Source organism: Leptonychotes weddellii, chromosome 1 (assembly GCF_054177405.1).
Source record: "Leptonychotes weddellii isolate Sample4059 chromosome 1, ASM5417740v2, whole genome shotgun sequence".
NCBI lineage: Eukaryota > Metazoa > Chordata > Mammalia > Carnivora > Phocidae > Leptonychotes > Leptonychotes weddellii.
In genome coordinates this window covers 140,875,073-140,892,283 of record NC_138369.1, presented here as the reverse complement: position 1 = coordinate 140,892,283, position 17,211 = coordinate 140,875,073, and the positions used below count along the sequence as shown (strand labels likewise).

The 17,211-nt window shown below is 48.7% G+C and overlaps 1 protein-coding gene across 1 annotated transcript in view; it reads left to right on the top strand.

Moving 5' to 3' along the window:
• Positions 1 to 1,469: 1,469 nt before the first annotated feature.
• The window catches only part of C1H3orf52 (chromosome 1 C3orf52 homolog), a 27,705-nt gene continuing 11,963 nt past the window's right edge, over positions 1,470 to 17,211 (top strand). The window contains exons 1-3 of the mRNA XM_081797205.1: positions 1,470 to 1,696; positions 7,725 to 7,854; positions 14,369 to 14,496. Coding sequence (XP_081653331.1) covers positions 1,559 to 1,696; positions 7,725 to 7,854; positions 14,369 to 14,496 — 396 coding nt within the window. The 5' untranslated portion in view covers positions 1,470 to 1,558. The remainder of the gene's footprint in view (positions 1,697 to 7,724; positions 7,855 to 14,368; positions 14,497 to 17,211) is intronic.

Here is a 17,211-nt window from a genome sequence, read left to right as displayed (position 1 = left end):
CAAAGGAGAGTGGCAGGTGGGGAGAGAGGTCAGAGTATTTATTCCTGTCTGTTTCCTCCTTGCTGGGCTGCAGTCCTGGCAATAGCTGCACCTCGTTTGTCACTATAGATCCTGTCAGGAGGGCCCTTTTTGAAGGCTCCAGTTCTTTTTTAAAAAAGATTTTATTTATTTATGAGAGAGAGAGAGCCCGGGGAGGTACAGGGGGTGGGGGTGGGGGGGGAAGGGAGAGAATCTCCAGCAGACTCCAGGCTGAGCACGGAGCGGGAGGCTGGCTGGATCCCAGGACCCCAAGAGACCGTGACCTGAGCCAAAGCCAAGAGTCGGAGGCTCAACTGACTGAATCACCCAGGCGCCCGGAAGGCAGGCAGATAGAGTTCAGATGATCTGGTACCAGGCAAGAGACAGCTAGAGACCCAGTATTTAGGAGATGTCTGAATAGTAGGCTTTGAAGATGTCAGACTTTTGGACACAAGCCAGCATCTTCTGAAGTGAAACCTATTTATATGCATCCTGTCCGCACCTCAAACTGGTCTCAATACCTGTGTGTTGGGGGCAAGCCTGCTCTGAACAGAAGCTTCGAGAGGATCAACACACACCATGCTTAGCAAACCTAATTCCAGGCTCCCCAAACCAGAAGTTCTGAACCTTAGATTGTGTGTGAGTGCGTATGCCTTTCCCTCAGGTTGGGTGTGTGTGTGTTGTTGGGGGTGAGGGGTGTCTGTGACTCCTCTTCTCAAAGGCAGATGATGATACACGTTTGTGAATGTTTCCTACATGTTAGTCACTGCTCCGAGTGCTTTACTGACACCAACTCTTTTAATCCTGGCAAGAGTTCCATTCTGTAGGCACTAACACGCGGCCAACTTTCCAGGTGAGAAAGCTGGCAGGAAAGATGAAGCCCAAGGTCGCACTGTAGGAACCGTGTGAAAGGGGATTAACCTGGGCAGCCTGGTCTCAGAGCCTGCCCTTCCCTCCACCACCCCATCCTGGCTCTTTGCCTGACTCTGGACTTGTACAGGGAAGGACTGTGTTCGCGTGTACTATCCATCTTCATCTGCTCGGAACCTCGCACAACGCCTGGCACGCAGGAGATGCTTCATAGTTCCTTGCTGGTGAAATGAATGAACTTCTGCTAGGCGGGGCAAGCCCTGGCAGCAGACGGCCCCTGGAGATGGAATGTCAACTTTCCTCCGTGGCACCGCGCTGCCGGCCCCATCCCGGCCACAGCCGCCACCCGGCCAGGCCCTCGGCTCAGCTTCTGCTTTGGATCTGCGCGAACTGGGAAAGGCTGAGCCGGCAGCGCCCTGAACAAACCAGAAAAACAGCCCTCCTCGGCTCCGCTCGCGAGCCCACAGGAGGCGCGGCGGCTCTACCCCGTAGGGGCCTGGGGCGCCTCCTCAGCACCGCCCCGCCCCGCCCCGCCCCGCCGCCCGAGGTCTGCCCCGCCGCGCCCGCGGGGGGCGGAGTGCGAGCTGGTCGGGAGGCCACTCTGGACTCTGCACCCTGGCGTGTGTGCACCCTGCTTCCCGCGGGCCTCTCAGCGCTCCTCTGCCCGTCCATGGAAGGGGCCAGATCCCCATCGCCGGGGGAAGACCTGGAGCTCTTGGCGCTCCGAGGGCAGCCGGACGAGCAGAAGCCTCTCAATGGAACCGTCCAGGTGATCCCTCTTTCGGTCGAGGAACCCTGCCCAGCCCAGGTAAGGCCTACTTGGCGCTGCGGGCGGTGTCCGGGCGCACTGTGAGCCGGGCTGCCGGCCAGGACCCGGGCCTGGCACCCTCAAAGTTGCGGGGTTCCAGCCAACCGTCCCGGCGTCTCAGACGCGGAGCGCTGGTGCGCCCTGGAAGCTTCTGAATGGAGCGCACGCGGGAGTGCGCTTCCGCCTGAGCCCGCCAGAACCCCTGCCACCCCTCCGATCCTGAGCCCGCCAGGGCCCCCTGCCACCCCTCCGATCCCTCTGACCCCCATGGAACCTGAGAACCCTACACAGGTTGTACAACTGTGTATGTTGTACAATCATTGCCACCATCCGTACGGGCCCCTCTCTTCAGAGAGAGTCCCCAGGGATAGAGGTGGTTTTAAAAAGCTCTGTAACTTTAAGTTTTTTCTTGTTCAAGCGGGGAGAAAGAACTAGAGTGATAGATGGAGTCTTCGCTCTTTCTTCAGAATCTCCTTGCCTTAGCTTTACTGCCTTGCTGCTTCCACCCTCCCCCCAGCCCTCACCCACTGCCCATCATCCCCCTATCCCGCTTCACATCCCCCAGACACACGCTTTCTGTCCTTTACTGATCTGGCCATTTGATTTGGCAGGAAAAGAGACCGGGAGAGGCGACTGAACTCCCCCTGCTCAGTTGATGGGAAGTAATTTCAAAGTGTTTGTCCCAAAGAACTAGACTATGCCTCATTTGCTTTCCCTCCTCTCAATCTCTACAGCAAGTCATGGCGGTGCTTAGGCTGAGCTCTTTTCTGATCCAGCCCTGGCAGTGATGGGAAGTTTATTCATTCTCATCAAATGCTTGTAAAACAGCAGAGACTTTGAATTCACAGCCATCTGCCTTCTGATTAACCCCTAGGATTGGCTGGAGGTTTACAGGGTGCTTGGAGCTCCCCATATATATGGCTCCAACCTGATCTTTCGAGGTCCCACTTCTCCACTCCCCCCCCTTTGACTCTTCTTCGCCTGTTGATTTAAGGGATAAGCAAGGACATTGAAAGGAGAAAGCTGGGGCGCCTGGGTGGCTCAGTCATTAGGCGTCTGCCTTTGGCTCAGGTCATGGTCCTAGGGTCCTGGGATCGAGCCCCACATCGGGCTCCCTGCACCGTGGGAAGCCTGCTTCTCCCTCTCCCACTCCCCCTGCTTGTGTTCCCTCTGTCGCTGTGTCTCTCTCTGTCAAATAAATAACATCTTTAAAAAAAAAAAAAAAGAAAAAAGAAAGGGGAAAGCTTTGCTTTTGCTTCGACATCGATTCCTGGAAACACTGTAAAGTCTGCTTTTCTGAGGACCTATAGGTACCCTGGAGGGTGATTTGGGACTTTATGTTTGAGTGAAAGATGAACACCAAGGAAGAATGAAGGTTGGACGAAGATGGTCTGTTCTCTGTGCAGTGGCCACAGCTGTGAGCTTGCTGTGTCAGTCCTCCAAGCCAGGGTCTAGGAACGGATTGTGAAATACTTGCCTCATGTTAGGTAGATCCAGGACATACCAACGACTCCTGGGACTGAATCCAGAGACAGGAGTTTTGGTGACAGTTTTACCACTAAAAGGTGTGCCCTGTGTCACGGTGCTAAGGTCTGTGGTTAAATGGTCATGTAATGAGGTTAACCGGGCTTCTCTAGGAGGCCTGGGAATGCCTTGTTGAAAACAGATGAGTAGAAGAACATGGCACACGCATGTAGGGCATCAGTATTTTATAATTGTTTAGTACCTACCCAGGAGAGATGGCTCTTTCGTATTCTAATTACTTCCTCATCAGCCAGCTGTACAATGATAGCCTAGACTTCCTCGTGATTTAGCTTTGTAGGTCGCCAAATAGGAAAAGCTATGGGGAGTGACAGAATGGCATGAAGGTGAAGGGTACATGAGCCCTTGGAGGGCATTCAGATATTTGAACAGGAAACATTTAAAAGGAGAAAAAAAATCTCCATTTAAGGTGTTAATCGTTCTCTTTGGTTACATAGAATAAGTTGAAGTGTATTTTGTTTTTTTTAAAGATGTATTTGTTTATTGAGAGTGAGCACACAGGTACCCACAAGCAGCAGGGGGAGGGGCAGAGGGAGAGGGAGGGAGAGAATCTCAAGCAGGCTCCACGCTCAGTTTGGGACTATTGGGAAGAAGACATCCCACCTCATGGGTAACTTCCTAGTTGGAAGGGCGGATCTGGGAGAGTCTACAAAGGCAGTGGGGAAAGAACTTTCCCTTGCTTGTTCTGGGCTTGGAGCTTGAGGGAAATTAGCCCCATTGCTATGCATTGTTCAGAATTTAGGACAAGAATCAGCTGGATTTTCTGTGGGTGGACAAGTGGATTAAATCCCACAATGAGATTACAAAAGTACAGATCTTCCTACAGTGCTAAGAAAATTTTTCCAAATGTATATAATTTCTGCTCTTAATAGAGCCAAAGAGAAGAAAAGCTTTTTGTGTCTAAGAGAGAGAGAGTTCGCCATTGTTGCAGGGCTTTAGGTCATGTATTTGGATCCCTATCTCAAGGGGGATGTGACTGTTTGGGGGCCTGTTCAGAGGAAAGCCACAAAAATTCTCCAGCCATATAATGCAATCATAGAATGTAAGATGCAGTTTGCAAAAATCTCTGGAAAGCACCGGTAGAAAAACCTGCCTTGGCTTCTCCTCGTGACCTAGAATTTGGGCACGAGACAAAGAAGATGCTAGTGAAGGAGGCAGTGTGTCCTTGTGACCTGGGTTTTAGGGGAGTCTCAGCACAAATGACACACACCTACTCTATCAGAGGCTCTTCACCCTCAGGGCACAGTGGAATCTCCTGGGGGAACATCTAAAAAATACAAATTTCTTGGTTGATTCTAATGTGCAGGGAGCTGAGAAGCACTGTAGTTTATTCTTGGGGTGGGAGTAAGCTGATGGACTACTTCACAATGACTTAAAGTCTGTGAAGATTAATTTTGCGAAGGATAGTGTCTCTCCCCTAGGGCTGACGGCAGGCAGCGAAGGGGCCAGGCTGTAGGTTGGCAGCTTTGGGCTGGACAGGAAGAGGCATTTCCTACAGGTGAGGGGCTGTGTACTAGTGAGGTGACTATCCCTAGGAAGTCAGAGTAATGGTCTCCTCATAGCACCAGGGTCCTAGTTTATTATTTCTAAGGGAAATCATAAGTGGAGCCACAAGAGGCCAAAGAGGTTCACTGACCCTCAATTTGCGGCTCATTTGAGACTCCAGCCCCTTTCATTTTGTACTAAGCTTATGGTCCTGGCTGCTTCTTGTGTAAGGACTGAAAATGGCATGAGGTCATTTTGTTCTCAGGAGCTCTGTAAGTAGGAAGATATGTTTCTGTTCCCTGGGAAGTTGAAGATACCTTGTCCTGGGACTTTTTTCCCATGTGTCTTATTGAGCCCTTGGCTTTGGTGTCTTTGGAGCAGTTTTTAGTCTTCGGGTTGGGTGAGAGGTGGCTCTGTCCTTGGACTCTGGAAATACGCTTACCTCAAGAGCATTTTCTTCTGTCCAGGTGTTCCCTTTGTTGCTCCTCTCACACCCGACCAGAAGAGCCAGTGTAAAGTGTACTCAGGGGCTCCAAAGTGTGACCTCCACGCTAGAATTTCTCAAAGTACCTTCTTAAAAGTTCTAGAACCTTCTACAATGTATTAAGAGCCTAATACTTGAATGAGGCCAAATCTGGGATATAAGAATGAGGAAGTTTAAGAACCACCCCTCCTTCTATCCGGTTTCAGTTTACCTTGGAAGATAGGCTGATATCTGTTTATATTTGAATATGAAACCAGACAAAGCAGGGACAAATGTGCTGTGTGGACAGCTCATGTTCTGGGATATCTCTCCATGGGCGACGTGGCAGGGAGGCCTCCACAAAAGGAGAGATCTGACCTGGCTCCTGGAGAGTGATGAGGCTTCAGAACAGAAGTCTCAACCCTGATAAAGCAACTGATTTACTCTGGGAGGCTCAAAATTACAGAATGGGGGGGGGGGGTTGGTGGGGGGTGGGCACCTGGGTGGCTCAGTCAGTTAGGCGTCCGCCTTCGGCTCAGGTCATGATCTCGGGGTCCTGGGATCAAGCCCCACGTCCAGTCTGCTTCTCCCTCTCCTTCTGCCTCTGCCCTCCCCCCACTCATGTGCTCTCTCTCTCTCTCCCTCAAATGAATGAATGAATGAATGAATAAATAAATAAATAAATAAATAATTACAGGCTGGGGCCTACCCCCCACTTCCTCTACAGTCTGGTCCCCTGTGTCCAGGTAGGGCCTAGGGGTGTGTGGTTTAAATTCCTCCTCAGCTGATCCTGACGTGCTGCCAGGCTTGGGAACTTCTCACTGAGCAAGTCTGAACTGTCGTCCTGAAGTGAACGATTTCCTTTTCTGGTGGCCATCACCACAGGCATGAGGGAAAGAAAGTCAACCAGGTGCTGCTCTGTGGGACTGGAGAACACAGTAATGATGGCTCCCGTGTGTGGGGTCCCTAACATTTGTGTAGCAGGTGCTTCATGTCCACGATCTCTAGTCTTTACGAGAGCCCTGGGAGCTAGATTTATTTTACAGTTGAGGATGTCAGGGCCGGTGAGCTTCAGTAACTTGCCGAATGAGGCAGTCACTGCCTTCAAGTGTGGGCGGGGAATGCCGATCCAGAACCACACTTTGCCCCCTCGGTGTCTGTGGACTCAATGTGTGAATTCCCGAACGGCTCGGTGGGAATGGAGAGGAGTCACGGAAGCTGGTAGGGGCCGGGGGTGGCCCCGAGCGGAGGCACCCCACGGCAACCAGACGCGCTCGGAACCTGGGGCTCTGCACCGTGTCGCGGGGGGCTGTGGACGCAAGGGGCCAGCTTTGCCGTGACCCGCAGCAGGGATCCGTCTCGCCTGCTCTAACTGCATCTTGGAGATGGGCTAACGCGTCCCTTGCAGGGCCGTTCGACTGAAATGAAACGGTGTTGGCCACCAATCAAGCATGGCTGTTGTGGCCTCACGACCCCCATGGCTGCCCCCTTCCTGGTGTGGCTCCCAAGCTGCCTTGCATTTCCCTTTCCAGGCCCTAATTCCACAGTGTGGGGCGCGGCGGCAGCCTCTTCGCTTGTTCTTGGTGTGCCCACTCTAAACCGCACATCATTCTTCTCTTCATCTTCAGCTCGGCTCTTGTGCTCCAAAACCTTTCACGGGTCCCCAGCACACAGCAAATTAAGTCCAGACTGCTCTGGCGGCATTGAAAACCCTCTCGAGGAGGCTCCAGGCTTTCAGGGTCTCTAATCTTAACTATCGTGACTTGCTTCTGGAACCCACCACATTCCCGTCAGAGGATCCTCTTGGCCAGCTAGCTCCTTTATGAATCAACATTGAGGATGCTCTCTCCTGGATTTGGAATGCCTTTCTCTGCCGATCCTTCAAAGTCCTGCTTCCACCGCCCCTCCCCCCGCCTCCAACCTCACCTCAGAGCCCCCAGGGTATTTTCTCTCTTACTTTTTTTTTTAAAGATTTTATTTATTTATTTGACACAGAGAGAGAGATAGTGAGAGAGAGAGAGAGCACAAGCAGGTGAGCAGCAGGCAGAGGGAGAGGGAGAAGCAGGCTCTCCACTGAGCAGGGAGCCCGATGCAAGACTTGATCCCAGAACCCTGGGATCATGACCTGAGCCGAAGGCAGCCGCTTAACCAACTGAGCCACCCAGGCGCCCTCCCTTACTTTTTTTTAAAAAAAAGGTTTTATTTATTTATTTGAGAGAGAGAGAGAGCACAAGCTGCGGGGCGGAGGGGCAGGCAGAGGGAGAAGCAGACTCCCTGCTGATCAAGGAGCCTGAGCGGGGGCTCGATCCCAGGACTCTGGGATCATGACCTGAGCTGACCGCCTGAGCCACCCAGGCGCCCCTCCCTCCCTTCTGTGTGAGGTTACATTCTGCTTCTTTGCAAACCTGACTCCGTGGAGTGTAGCCCAGAAAGGGCAGGATCCTGCTGCCTTCATTTCTGTATTACTGGCCCTTCACAAGCATTCAGAAGTGCTTCTTGAAACCAGCGACTGCCTCACAGTGTCCCTCTGCTTTCCAGGCCAACAAGGAGAACCCTTGGAGCTCCTGTAATAAGAAATTGATTGGAAAGTGCAAACTGTGGATGGTCATCGCCTCTGTTTTCCTAGGTCTCATTGTAGTCATCATCATAAGCTTATGTCTTCTTGGAGGTAAGAGGATTTAAACAGGACTAAGCTGATGCATTTGAAGAACTTATTTAATGTTCGTTTATGAGTTACACTGATATGGAAGATGTGCTCATTGCTATTTCATTATTTATAATATGAATTTAAAACTGGCTTGGGATTGTTGTATGGGTGGTAGCTATCCATGGTTCTTTGTTTTATTTCATTTTTTTGTTTGTTCAATAAGCTCTGAAAGAAGTATGGAGACCAATGTTTTATTTTAAACTCTGCCCACTGGATCTTGAAGGTTTCTTAATTTTAACTTACCTAAACACTAATTTATCTTTTATTGTTTCTCTACACCTACTTATTTGAAATTTTTTTCATTTGTTTCATAAAATAATTATTATACTTCCTCTGATATACCTAGTACATTATTATAATGATAAATAATGAATAGCCCATTTGAAAACATCTTAAAAACTTTATAGAACCACGTATCTATATGCTGTCATTACTTTAACTATTTTGGAAATAACTTTATTATATTTGTGTTGTATGTGTTTACAAAACAAAAACTTACACGGTGCTAACTATATACTTTACATATTTTATTTATTATTTATTTTTTTAAATTAAAATTTTTAAAAAGATTTTATTTATTTATTTGAGAGAGAGAGTGAGAGAGAAAGAGAGCACAAATAGAGGGAGCAGCAGAGGGAGAGGGAGAAGCAGGCTTCCCGCGGAGCAGGGAGCCCGATGCAGAGCTTGATTCCAGGACCCTGGGATCATGACCTGAGCAGACGCTTAACCGACTGAGCCACCCAGGTGCCCTTTATTTATTATTTATTATGAATATGAAAATAATACATGTTCAGTTACCCATAAAGCCCATCCATATTATTAATATTGCACTATATTTTCTTCTTTTTCTTACTTGCATTTTTAAAATAATTTGAGTTCAGATTGTTTTTTATTTATTTAATTCTTTTTTTTTTTTAGAAAGAGAGAGAAAGAGAGCGTGAGTGTGAGCCGCGGTGGGGTGGGCGGAGGAGGCGAGGGAGAGGTAGAGAGAGACTCCTAATTTTTTTTTTTTAATTTTATTCATTTATTTGCCAGAGAGAGAGCAGCAGGCGCTCTCCTGAGCAGGGAGCCTGATGCGGGACTCGATCCCAGGACCCTGGGATCATGACCTGAGCCGAAGGCAGACACTTAACCCACCGAGCCAGGCGTGGAGCCCTTCATGGTGCTTGATCTCACCACCTGAGATCATGACCTGAGTCAAAATCAAGAGTCAGATGCTTAACTGACTGAGCCACCCAGGTGCCCCGATCAGATTGTTTTTTAATCATCTTGGGGCCTACCTTTAGGATTTTTAATGCTATATTGAGGCCATTTTGCCAATTCACTAAAAATGATTTGTGAACACTTTTTTTTTTAAATGACTGCATGATATAGTCTTCCATACCATTTTAAAGCTTTTTTAGGTAGTTGCTAATTTTTTATGATTATTGATATTAAGGTTTTCATGATGAATAAACATAGCACCCTCCAGTGGGCATTCATTTCCATTTTAAAACAAGAAAGAAGAAAATTGTTTTTATTTGTAAGTGGGGGTGATTGCAGGGGTGGGGGGGCTTTTCTGGAGTTGGGATACTCTTGAGGGTGATCTGGTCTCCACAAGGATTTGAGTTGAGTCGGATTCTTCTTAATAAACCCAATCTTGGATGAAGAGCCCCTGAGTCTCTCCAGAAGGGGTCCTGGGAATTTTCTTCAGGAACTACATTTGCCCTTTACCTCCTATTCCTTTTCTTCCTCTCCTGTCTCAAGGTGTTAAAGTCCCTGAAGGAATAGGGAAATTTGATGGCACTATGTTTGCTTAATTACTTAGGGCATAGTTGAGGTGGGATGGTGATCTTTTGAGGCCACAGGCTGGTTTCGAGTTAGGGAGAAGTTGATGAGAGGTGCTACACCTCCTCCGACCTCCTGAGGACAAGAGCTTTGGTGTGAGCCCTCCTACTCCGTCTTCCCATCAACTGCCATACGTGGATGTCGAAACAAGTTGAGCTGTGCAACCTCGTGCCATCACAATTAGGTGGTGCTCTCCTGAACATCGGCTAACCTGTCTGTTGGCCTCTGGGGCCTATAACAAAGGAGGATGCAGCAGATCCAGTTGGTTTAATATTCAGGATTCTAAAGCACAAGACCCAAGAGCTGTCTTCCAGTCTCAAAAATCGTCGGACCTCTTCAACTGCCCAACAGCAATCTGCAGAGGCAGGAATTTCTTTTCCTTCCGTCATTTCCCAAGGGACCTGAGAGTTCACTGGATAATATTCAGGGAAGAACTCTATAATACTTGTAGCGCAAACTTCATTCTCAATGTGGTTATAAAAGTGTATTTTCAAATGTTAATGCTGTAAAGAGATTTGCACACTTTCACATTTTTATAATCCGAGAGATACTTTTACTTCACTTGGCACCTCAGCCCTCAGGGGTTTGGGCCTTTGGGGAGAGTCATGGTGTGGGACTGTGGGGGAGGGGGAATGCCATGGGTAAAAGGGGCGGGGCCAGGGCTCTCCTCCTTCCCTCCTTGACAGTCCCAGCCTCACCCAGAGCAGCTCTGTAGGTACTTCTGGGATGACCGTAAACAGTAATTGGCCATTGCCTCATGACCGAGCCCCAGTGATAGGAATCGAACTCAGAGAACTTCTGAGCACTGTGAGGAAAACACTGCTGTCTGGAAAAGCACAGTGTTGGCAGAGCCAAGGGCTACACGCATGGCTGGCTTCGTTAAGAAGTGAGGTTCCTTGGGAGCTACCTTGGCCTCCTTCTTCCCGCCCTCCAGCTCCTCCGTCTCCTGTCACCAGGCTCTGTAGCATGCAGACTGAAGCTCAGAGGCAGAGATGTTAACGACTGTGGAGATGGAGTGCACACAGAAGTGGACAAGAAACAGGTCCTGACATAGAAGGGGTAACGAGTTGAGGAGGGGACAGTGGGGTACCCAGGGTGAGGTGTTCAGTGCGGAGGTCTATCTTGTCACTGACATTGTTAAGAATTACTGTCAACTGTGGTCTGTTTTATTATTGTTAATTTTCTACAGACTGTATACCCTTTATTGCCTGCATCTGGGGTGGATCTCCTGCCACTTTGCCCTTGACATGCCATTGAAGTGATGACAACTTCAGGATCATGGCTCAGTGTAAGGCACTGAGCTGGGGCTGCAAACACACTGTGCAGGAGATGCTCTGGTAGACAATGAAATCTTCTTAAAGTGGCCAATTTGGGGAGCAGAGCCCAGGGAATCCTGTTGAGTCTGGAGGCTTGGTTTTGTCTCCATTCTTCAGGGAAAAGATAATGATGGATTCTCTTCTTCTCCCTAAAGAAGTATAAATTCCTTGATGTAAATAAATGATAAAAGGGGGGGAAAAAGCCTCCCCCCACCAAGTCATCTTCTTTCTGGACAATTTAGAAGATCAGTTAAGCATCTTCAGGGGTTCTGCTTTTTTCACTGAGTTGCCCCAGCCAGGGAGGGGAGAGACCTGAGTAACACCCTACAAGTGAAACTCTCGTTGGAGTGGCAAAGAATTTTAAGTATTGTATAAGCCAAACTGTGACAAGTAGGTGGATACTTAGAGATATAGTTTAGAGGTGATCAGATTTAGCACTCTAGGGACCCTTATGTGATATTCCCCAGCATTATGGATGGGGAAAGCCTGACTTCTTTACTGTCTTTCCATACAAGTTTTTCCCTGAGTAGGAGCGCTATGGTGCTGAGATGTAAGCAGGGACTTCAGAAGTGCTGCGTGTTGAATGGATTGTTTTGTCTTTGCGTTGGGTGTAAGAGCTGCAGTTTATGCTGTCACAGAGTGTTGGTAGGCGGACAGGTTGCACAAGGCAGTGCTCCCCAGTGTAGGGTGACTCATGGGAAAATCCTCAGCAGACAGCATTAGCAAGTTATAAACTAGCAAGGTCCTTGGGGGCAGGAACTTAGTAGCAAATCCATAAGCCCTGTTCCTTGAAATTTCTTTGTGTTTTCCCCTGTTTCTCCACCTTCCCAGGACCAACCTCTTCACCTATGCTCTCCCATAGGATTCTCCCCAGCTCCTCCTGACCCATGGACCTTCAGATATCTCCGTGTCTCACTCAGCATCCTCAGGCTCTTCTCAACTTGGGCCTCTTGAAATGTGCTAGCATTGTCTGTCCTTCAAAACCTTCTTCCATCAGAATCTTGCTACTTCGTTTTAGGAATTTTTTTCTTTTTTTCTTTTTTCATTGGCAAACTTCTAGAAACAGAGTTCTGCGTTTGGATCTTGCCTCCTGCTCACTCCTAACCCATTGGTTCCAGGACCCTGGGATCATGACCTGAGCAGAAAGCAGACACTTACCTGATTTAGCCACCCAGGCACCCCAAGACTTAAAATATGTAACGTAAAATGTGAGGGAAAACTTGTTGATTAAAGGGTTATTGTATTTTTTTTTCTTGTTTTATTACAATTTCCTTACTTGGCAAGTTTTCAAACTACAAAGACTTAACTTTATCGTCAGACAAAATAATGTCACGACTTATAGCAAATAAGGGTGTGGGGGGATAATTCCCTGTGTTTGGGGTCCTCAGGATCACTCCTAGATCTAGTGATTTGCTGGGAGAATTCATGGGACTCAGCATATAGGCATAGAGATGATTACTGATGTGAGGAACAAAGGCAAAGGGAAATGTAGATAAAATTAAATTCCTTAAAACTTGCAGCCCGTTGACAAATACTTGACTCAGGGAGAGTAGCACATTCCTCCAGGAACTCCCAACTGTCTTTAAGTTAATGACTTTCTAGAAGAAAAAAAAAAAAACACCTAAGCTTGACAATAGCTAGGCCTCCAGGAACCCCTCAGTCCTCTTTAACATATGGAAATCCTTTTGGAAACTTCCTTTGACTCTACCTCTCCCAACTTAAAAGTATCTAATCAGTTGTTCCTCACAACTCCAGTGCGGCTCTTTCTGCCCACGGGTCCTGTCCCCGTGCTTTAATAAAACACCCTTTTTGCACCAAAAACGATGTATCAAGAATTCTTTCTTGACCAATTGCTCCCAGGCCCCATGTCAGATCACATCACTTGTGATTTATCATAGCAAAATGAAATAAAGCAAAATCCAGTAGGAAACCAGGCACAAACTTGAGGACACACTTAACTGCCGCAGCAATGACATGTGACAACACAACACGTGAGGAGTGTTGTCTACTGGGGAAGCTCAGAGGCTCAGTGCCCAGGGTTTTACTGGGGCCGGTCCCGGAGGCAGCCTCAGCCTGGCACATGCTAAAATTCCAGATCCCCGGAAGGCAAGGTGGTCAGCTTCGGCCACATTGCTTGTATCAACAGGGGGTACCACCTGGGAGGGCGAGGTGGGAACCCTCCCCAGATTCGGGTTCGCAGAGGCCAGCCAGGGGCCAGCCTTGAGCCGGCCGCTCGGAGCCGCTCATCTCAGGCTCTGAGAACTCTGTTCTGCACGTCCTCTTGCTCCTCGTGTCTCCCAGGGAGTAAGTATCAGGATTCTTCTTTTCACCTGCCTTTCCCTCATACACTGAGGGCCTTTTCAAAGTCCAGCCAAAGAGGCTGCTTATGTTCTGTCTGAAGCATGAGACCTGAGAGTCAAGTGTTGGGCAAGGCGAGCGCCCGGTTCCGCCACCCACGCCTTTCTCAGGGCCCAAGCCGTGGTTCCTGTGCGGGCCCAGCGGGGAGGCCGCCGGGGAGCCGGCCGAGCGGTGTTGACTTACCACGAGTGCCAGCTTCCAGTGCCCGGCCCCCGACCTTGTGTGTTTTTCCTTTGGCTTTAACTGCTTAAAAAATCAGTTAGCTCACCATCCTTAGAGCACCAACAGCACTGTGCCAGGAATGCAAGGCCCTCGGGCCCTGGGGCTCTGAGTGCTGTTTGGTTTCCCTTCTATAAACAGTGTGTAAAAAAAAAAAAAAAAAAGAGTGTGCCAACATTTGTCTCCTGTGGGACAGACTGCAGAGTGGAGGCTTCCTGCCCATCTTCTGTCTTCCTGGGAGATGTCAGGACATGGCTCACGTGCTGCTGTCTAGTCCCCGCTCTGTTCTGGTCCATGATGTCCCTTCCTCATCAGGGTCTCTGACAGCCCTGGACTGAGGTGATTCACTGAAATTCCTTGCTCCCAGCCCCTGGCCCCCATCACCCATGGTTCACCCCCTAGACCCTTGCCCCAACACCTGCCTCGACACCTGTGGACATAGCTAAAGCTGCAGGTCCCGTTCAACCAAGAAATTCATGTTCTTCCTGCTCCCTCCCACCGGCTTTTCCCGCAGTTTGTATTCAGTGGCATCTGGGAGCTCTTATGGTGTAAAACAAACAATTTTTTATCATACTGGAGGCCAGTCCCTGTCTTTATTTGGTATCGCCAGGAAGACAAAGCATTTCTGCTTGTACTTGCTTACTGTGTCTAGGCTTTATCCTTGATGAATGCTCCTTGTCTTTTATAGCAGCCAGTGGAAGAAATTATTATTCTAAGCATGTGTTTACTTTTACTTTTTATCCCCCTGCCTTTAGTAACTTACGTCGATGAAGATGCAGATGAAATACTTGAGTTATCATCAAATAAAACTTTCTTGGTCGTGCTAAAGGTTCCAGAGGAGTGTGCTACCGAGGAGGGGTTACCTCACCTGCTCACGGAAAGGGTAATTATATCTTAAGCATTGTTTACAGAGTTCTTACCATTAGAATGTGGGTTCTTCGAGGAGTTGGCATAGAGCAATCACGTAAGTAGCTTCAGGCTTGGATTCTTTGTCTGGATTTGGGCAGACGATGATGCTTAGAATTTTCTATAGTGCAGAGCCTGAGAGAGGAGCCCTGCCCTCCAGCGAAATGCATCCTGGAGGATAGTGCTCCGTCTCCTCACTCTAGTCTTACGTTTGATTCAACCTGTCATGTTGTGGGGGACCTGTGATGTGCTAGACAGCGTGCCGAGAGCCACGGTCACAGAGTCTGGGCCCTCAGTTGGGGGCTCAGTGCAAGTAGAGGAAGCAGTTAAATAGATAGTTCTAAACAGTGTGATATGTTCTATTGGGGAGATGCGTACAGAATATTTTGCAAGCACGAGGGAGGGTCACCTAAACTACCTGAGGTGCAGATGGAAGCTTGGAGGGCCTCTTGCAGGAGGTGATGCTCAGGGTGAGTCTTGAAATATGAGGTAGGAGTGTTCTAGATAATACTAGGGGATCTGCCCCACAGTGTCCTGCTGCCTCTTGCGGACCGTGTGGTGGGGACTTGCAGGGGTGAGGCATGAAGGTTTTCCTACTCTTTGGTAAGGCACTGAAACATTTTCATCTTGTTGACTTGGTCAGCTTTTCATGTTAGCCCTTGTGAGTGGTGGTGGAGAAACACTGGAAGCTGAGAGCTCAGTTAGAAGGTACTGCAGTAGTCCTGGTGATAGATGCGGGGGCCTTGACCCAGGGCAGTGGCAGGGGGGTAAGGAAGATTCAAGAGAGATTTAAGAGGTCTTCTCACTCAACGGGACTTTATGGCTGATTGGATGTGGGGATGAGGGAGAATACGACTCCAGGCTCCTGGTTGGGTAGCTGAGTGGGTGGATGGTGGCTTTGTTCTTGGAGCAGGAAATGCAGGAGAATGTCCTTTGTGCATGATGAGGGCATGCAGCGTCACCATGAGGGCTGGTTGGGTTCACAGCCAGATCCAGAAAAGTATTTGATAAGAGAGTAGAAGCGAGACCAGCCTGCCATCCATTACACCCTTCTCTGCAGTTGATAGGTGGAATGGGGTGAGTCACCTTCATTTGGTTTCCATCTGATTCCTATGAAAGCTTTCCCAGGAGGTGATTCCCTCTCGGTCACCCCAGAGTTAGTTTCTGGGCACCCAAGGGCATGTTATTTGATTGCTCCTTCGGGTCACAGGGGTTTGTGCTCTGGGATGATTATCTGGGCTTCTCTTCCTCCTTCTTTTCCTTCTTTAAATCTTACCTGCAAGCCCCTTTTCCTCTTTTTCTTTCACCTGCTTCCAGAGCAAGTTGCTGAGTGAATAGCCTCTTGGCTTTTTCCTCTTGATTGTTTTTTTCGTCAAGGGGTTTTGCATTTGCTGAGCAGAAATGAGATGATGCAGCATCCACACATGTCACATGTTACAGACCGAATTCTTTAGCCGAAGGGAAGTGGATGTTAATCATTCATCTCAGAGCCATATCTCTTGCACAGAGCCAGACACGAGCAGATCCTGTAGGTACGTTTAGCTCATTGCTGTGTGGTGGCAAAGGGGCAGGGACTGGCATGATCCCTGGGGCAAGTGCACGGGCCTGCTCGAGCTGGTTCCTTCCCTGATAAATGGGAATCGCTATACTTTTACTGTATACCCACAGGTGCACATGAGATGCATATGAAGAACTCTGTAAAACACTTTTTTTTTTTTTTTTTAAAGAATGGTCTGGTTTACAGATGATTAAAGTAAAGGCACAGCAAGGTGAAAAAGCTACTGGGCCCTGGTGTCCCAACCGAGTATGTTCAGGAACAAAAGTGAGACCTTAGAGGTATTAGTCTTACTGTCAGGTCAAGAGCCCCTTTCTTTCATTCACTCAGGCCAACTTCTAGAAGTTTCCAGATATGGAAGGTAAATGGGAGTGGAGAGTGAAACACCATGTCCTCGCTTTTGCTTTATTGTCTTGCTTTTCTAAACAGTTTTCCTAGTCCCTCCTTTATCCCACTGCCAGAATTTTCTTCTCTTCCCGCTGGGGCCCTCGCTCTGCTTCGGCCAGCCGGTTAGCTGCGCGTTGTGGTACCTTGGCCCGTGTCCCTGATGCAGGCATTAACAATGGCGGGTCTGCTAACACGGAACATACCTCCCTGGTCTCGAATTAGCGGCTCTGCCCAACCCCGGGAGTTAGCTCACCGGGTGCCAAGCTCATCGTGCACCCAGCCTCATAGGCACAGTGTGGGACTCCAGGGCCAGGGGTGAGGAGCCCCCCATTTCACTTCTTTGGGCCCATAGCAGTGTGGTTAACCGCTCCCAGATATGTGGACATGTCCTAATGACAGCAGGGGGCCATGTCACCAAAAAGAATCACAGTGGACACTAAAAGTGATCTGGTACACCATTCCAGCTCTTAATGGAAAATTATAGCTTGGATTTTTTTTCTGAGAGACGACTATGTGCCAGAGAATACTAGGCCCTAAGGATTAAAAAGGAAGGAGAGAGAGCGGGAACAGAGAAGGTTGGAAAGACACCATCCCTGCCATAACACGTTTGTTTATGTTTATGTGCGTATGTGCGTATGCGTATTTATGTGTGTACGCATGTATGTGTGTGTAGGGTGTGCGTATGTATGTGTGTGCACGCACGCGTGTATGCATGTGTGTCTGCATGTATATGTGTATGCATGTGTGTGC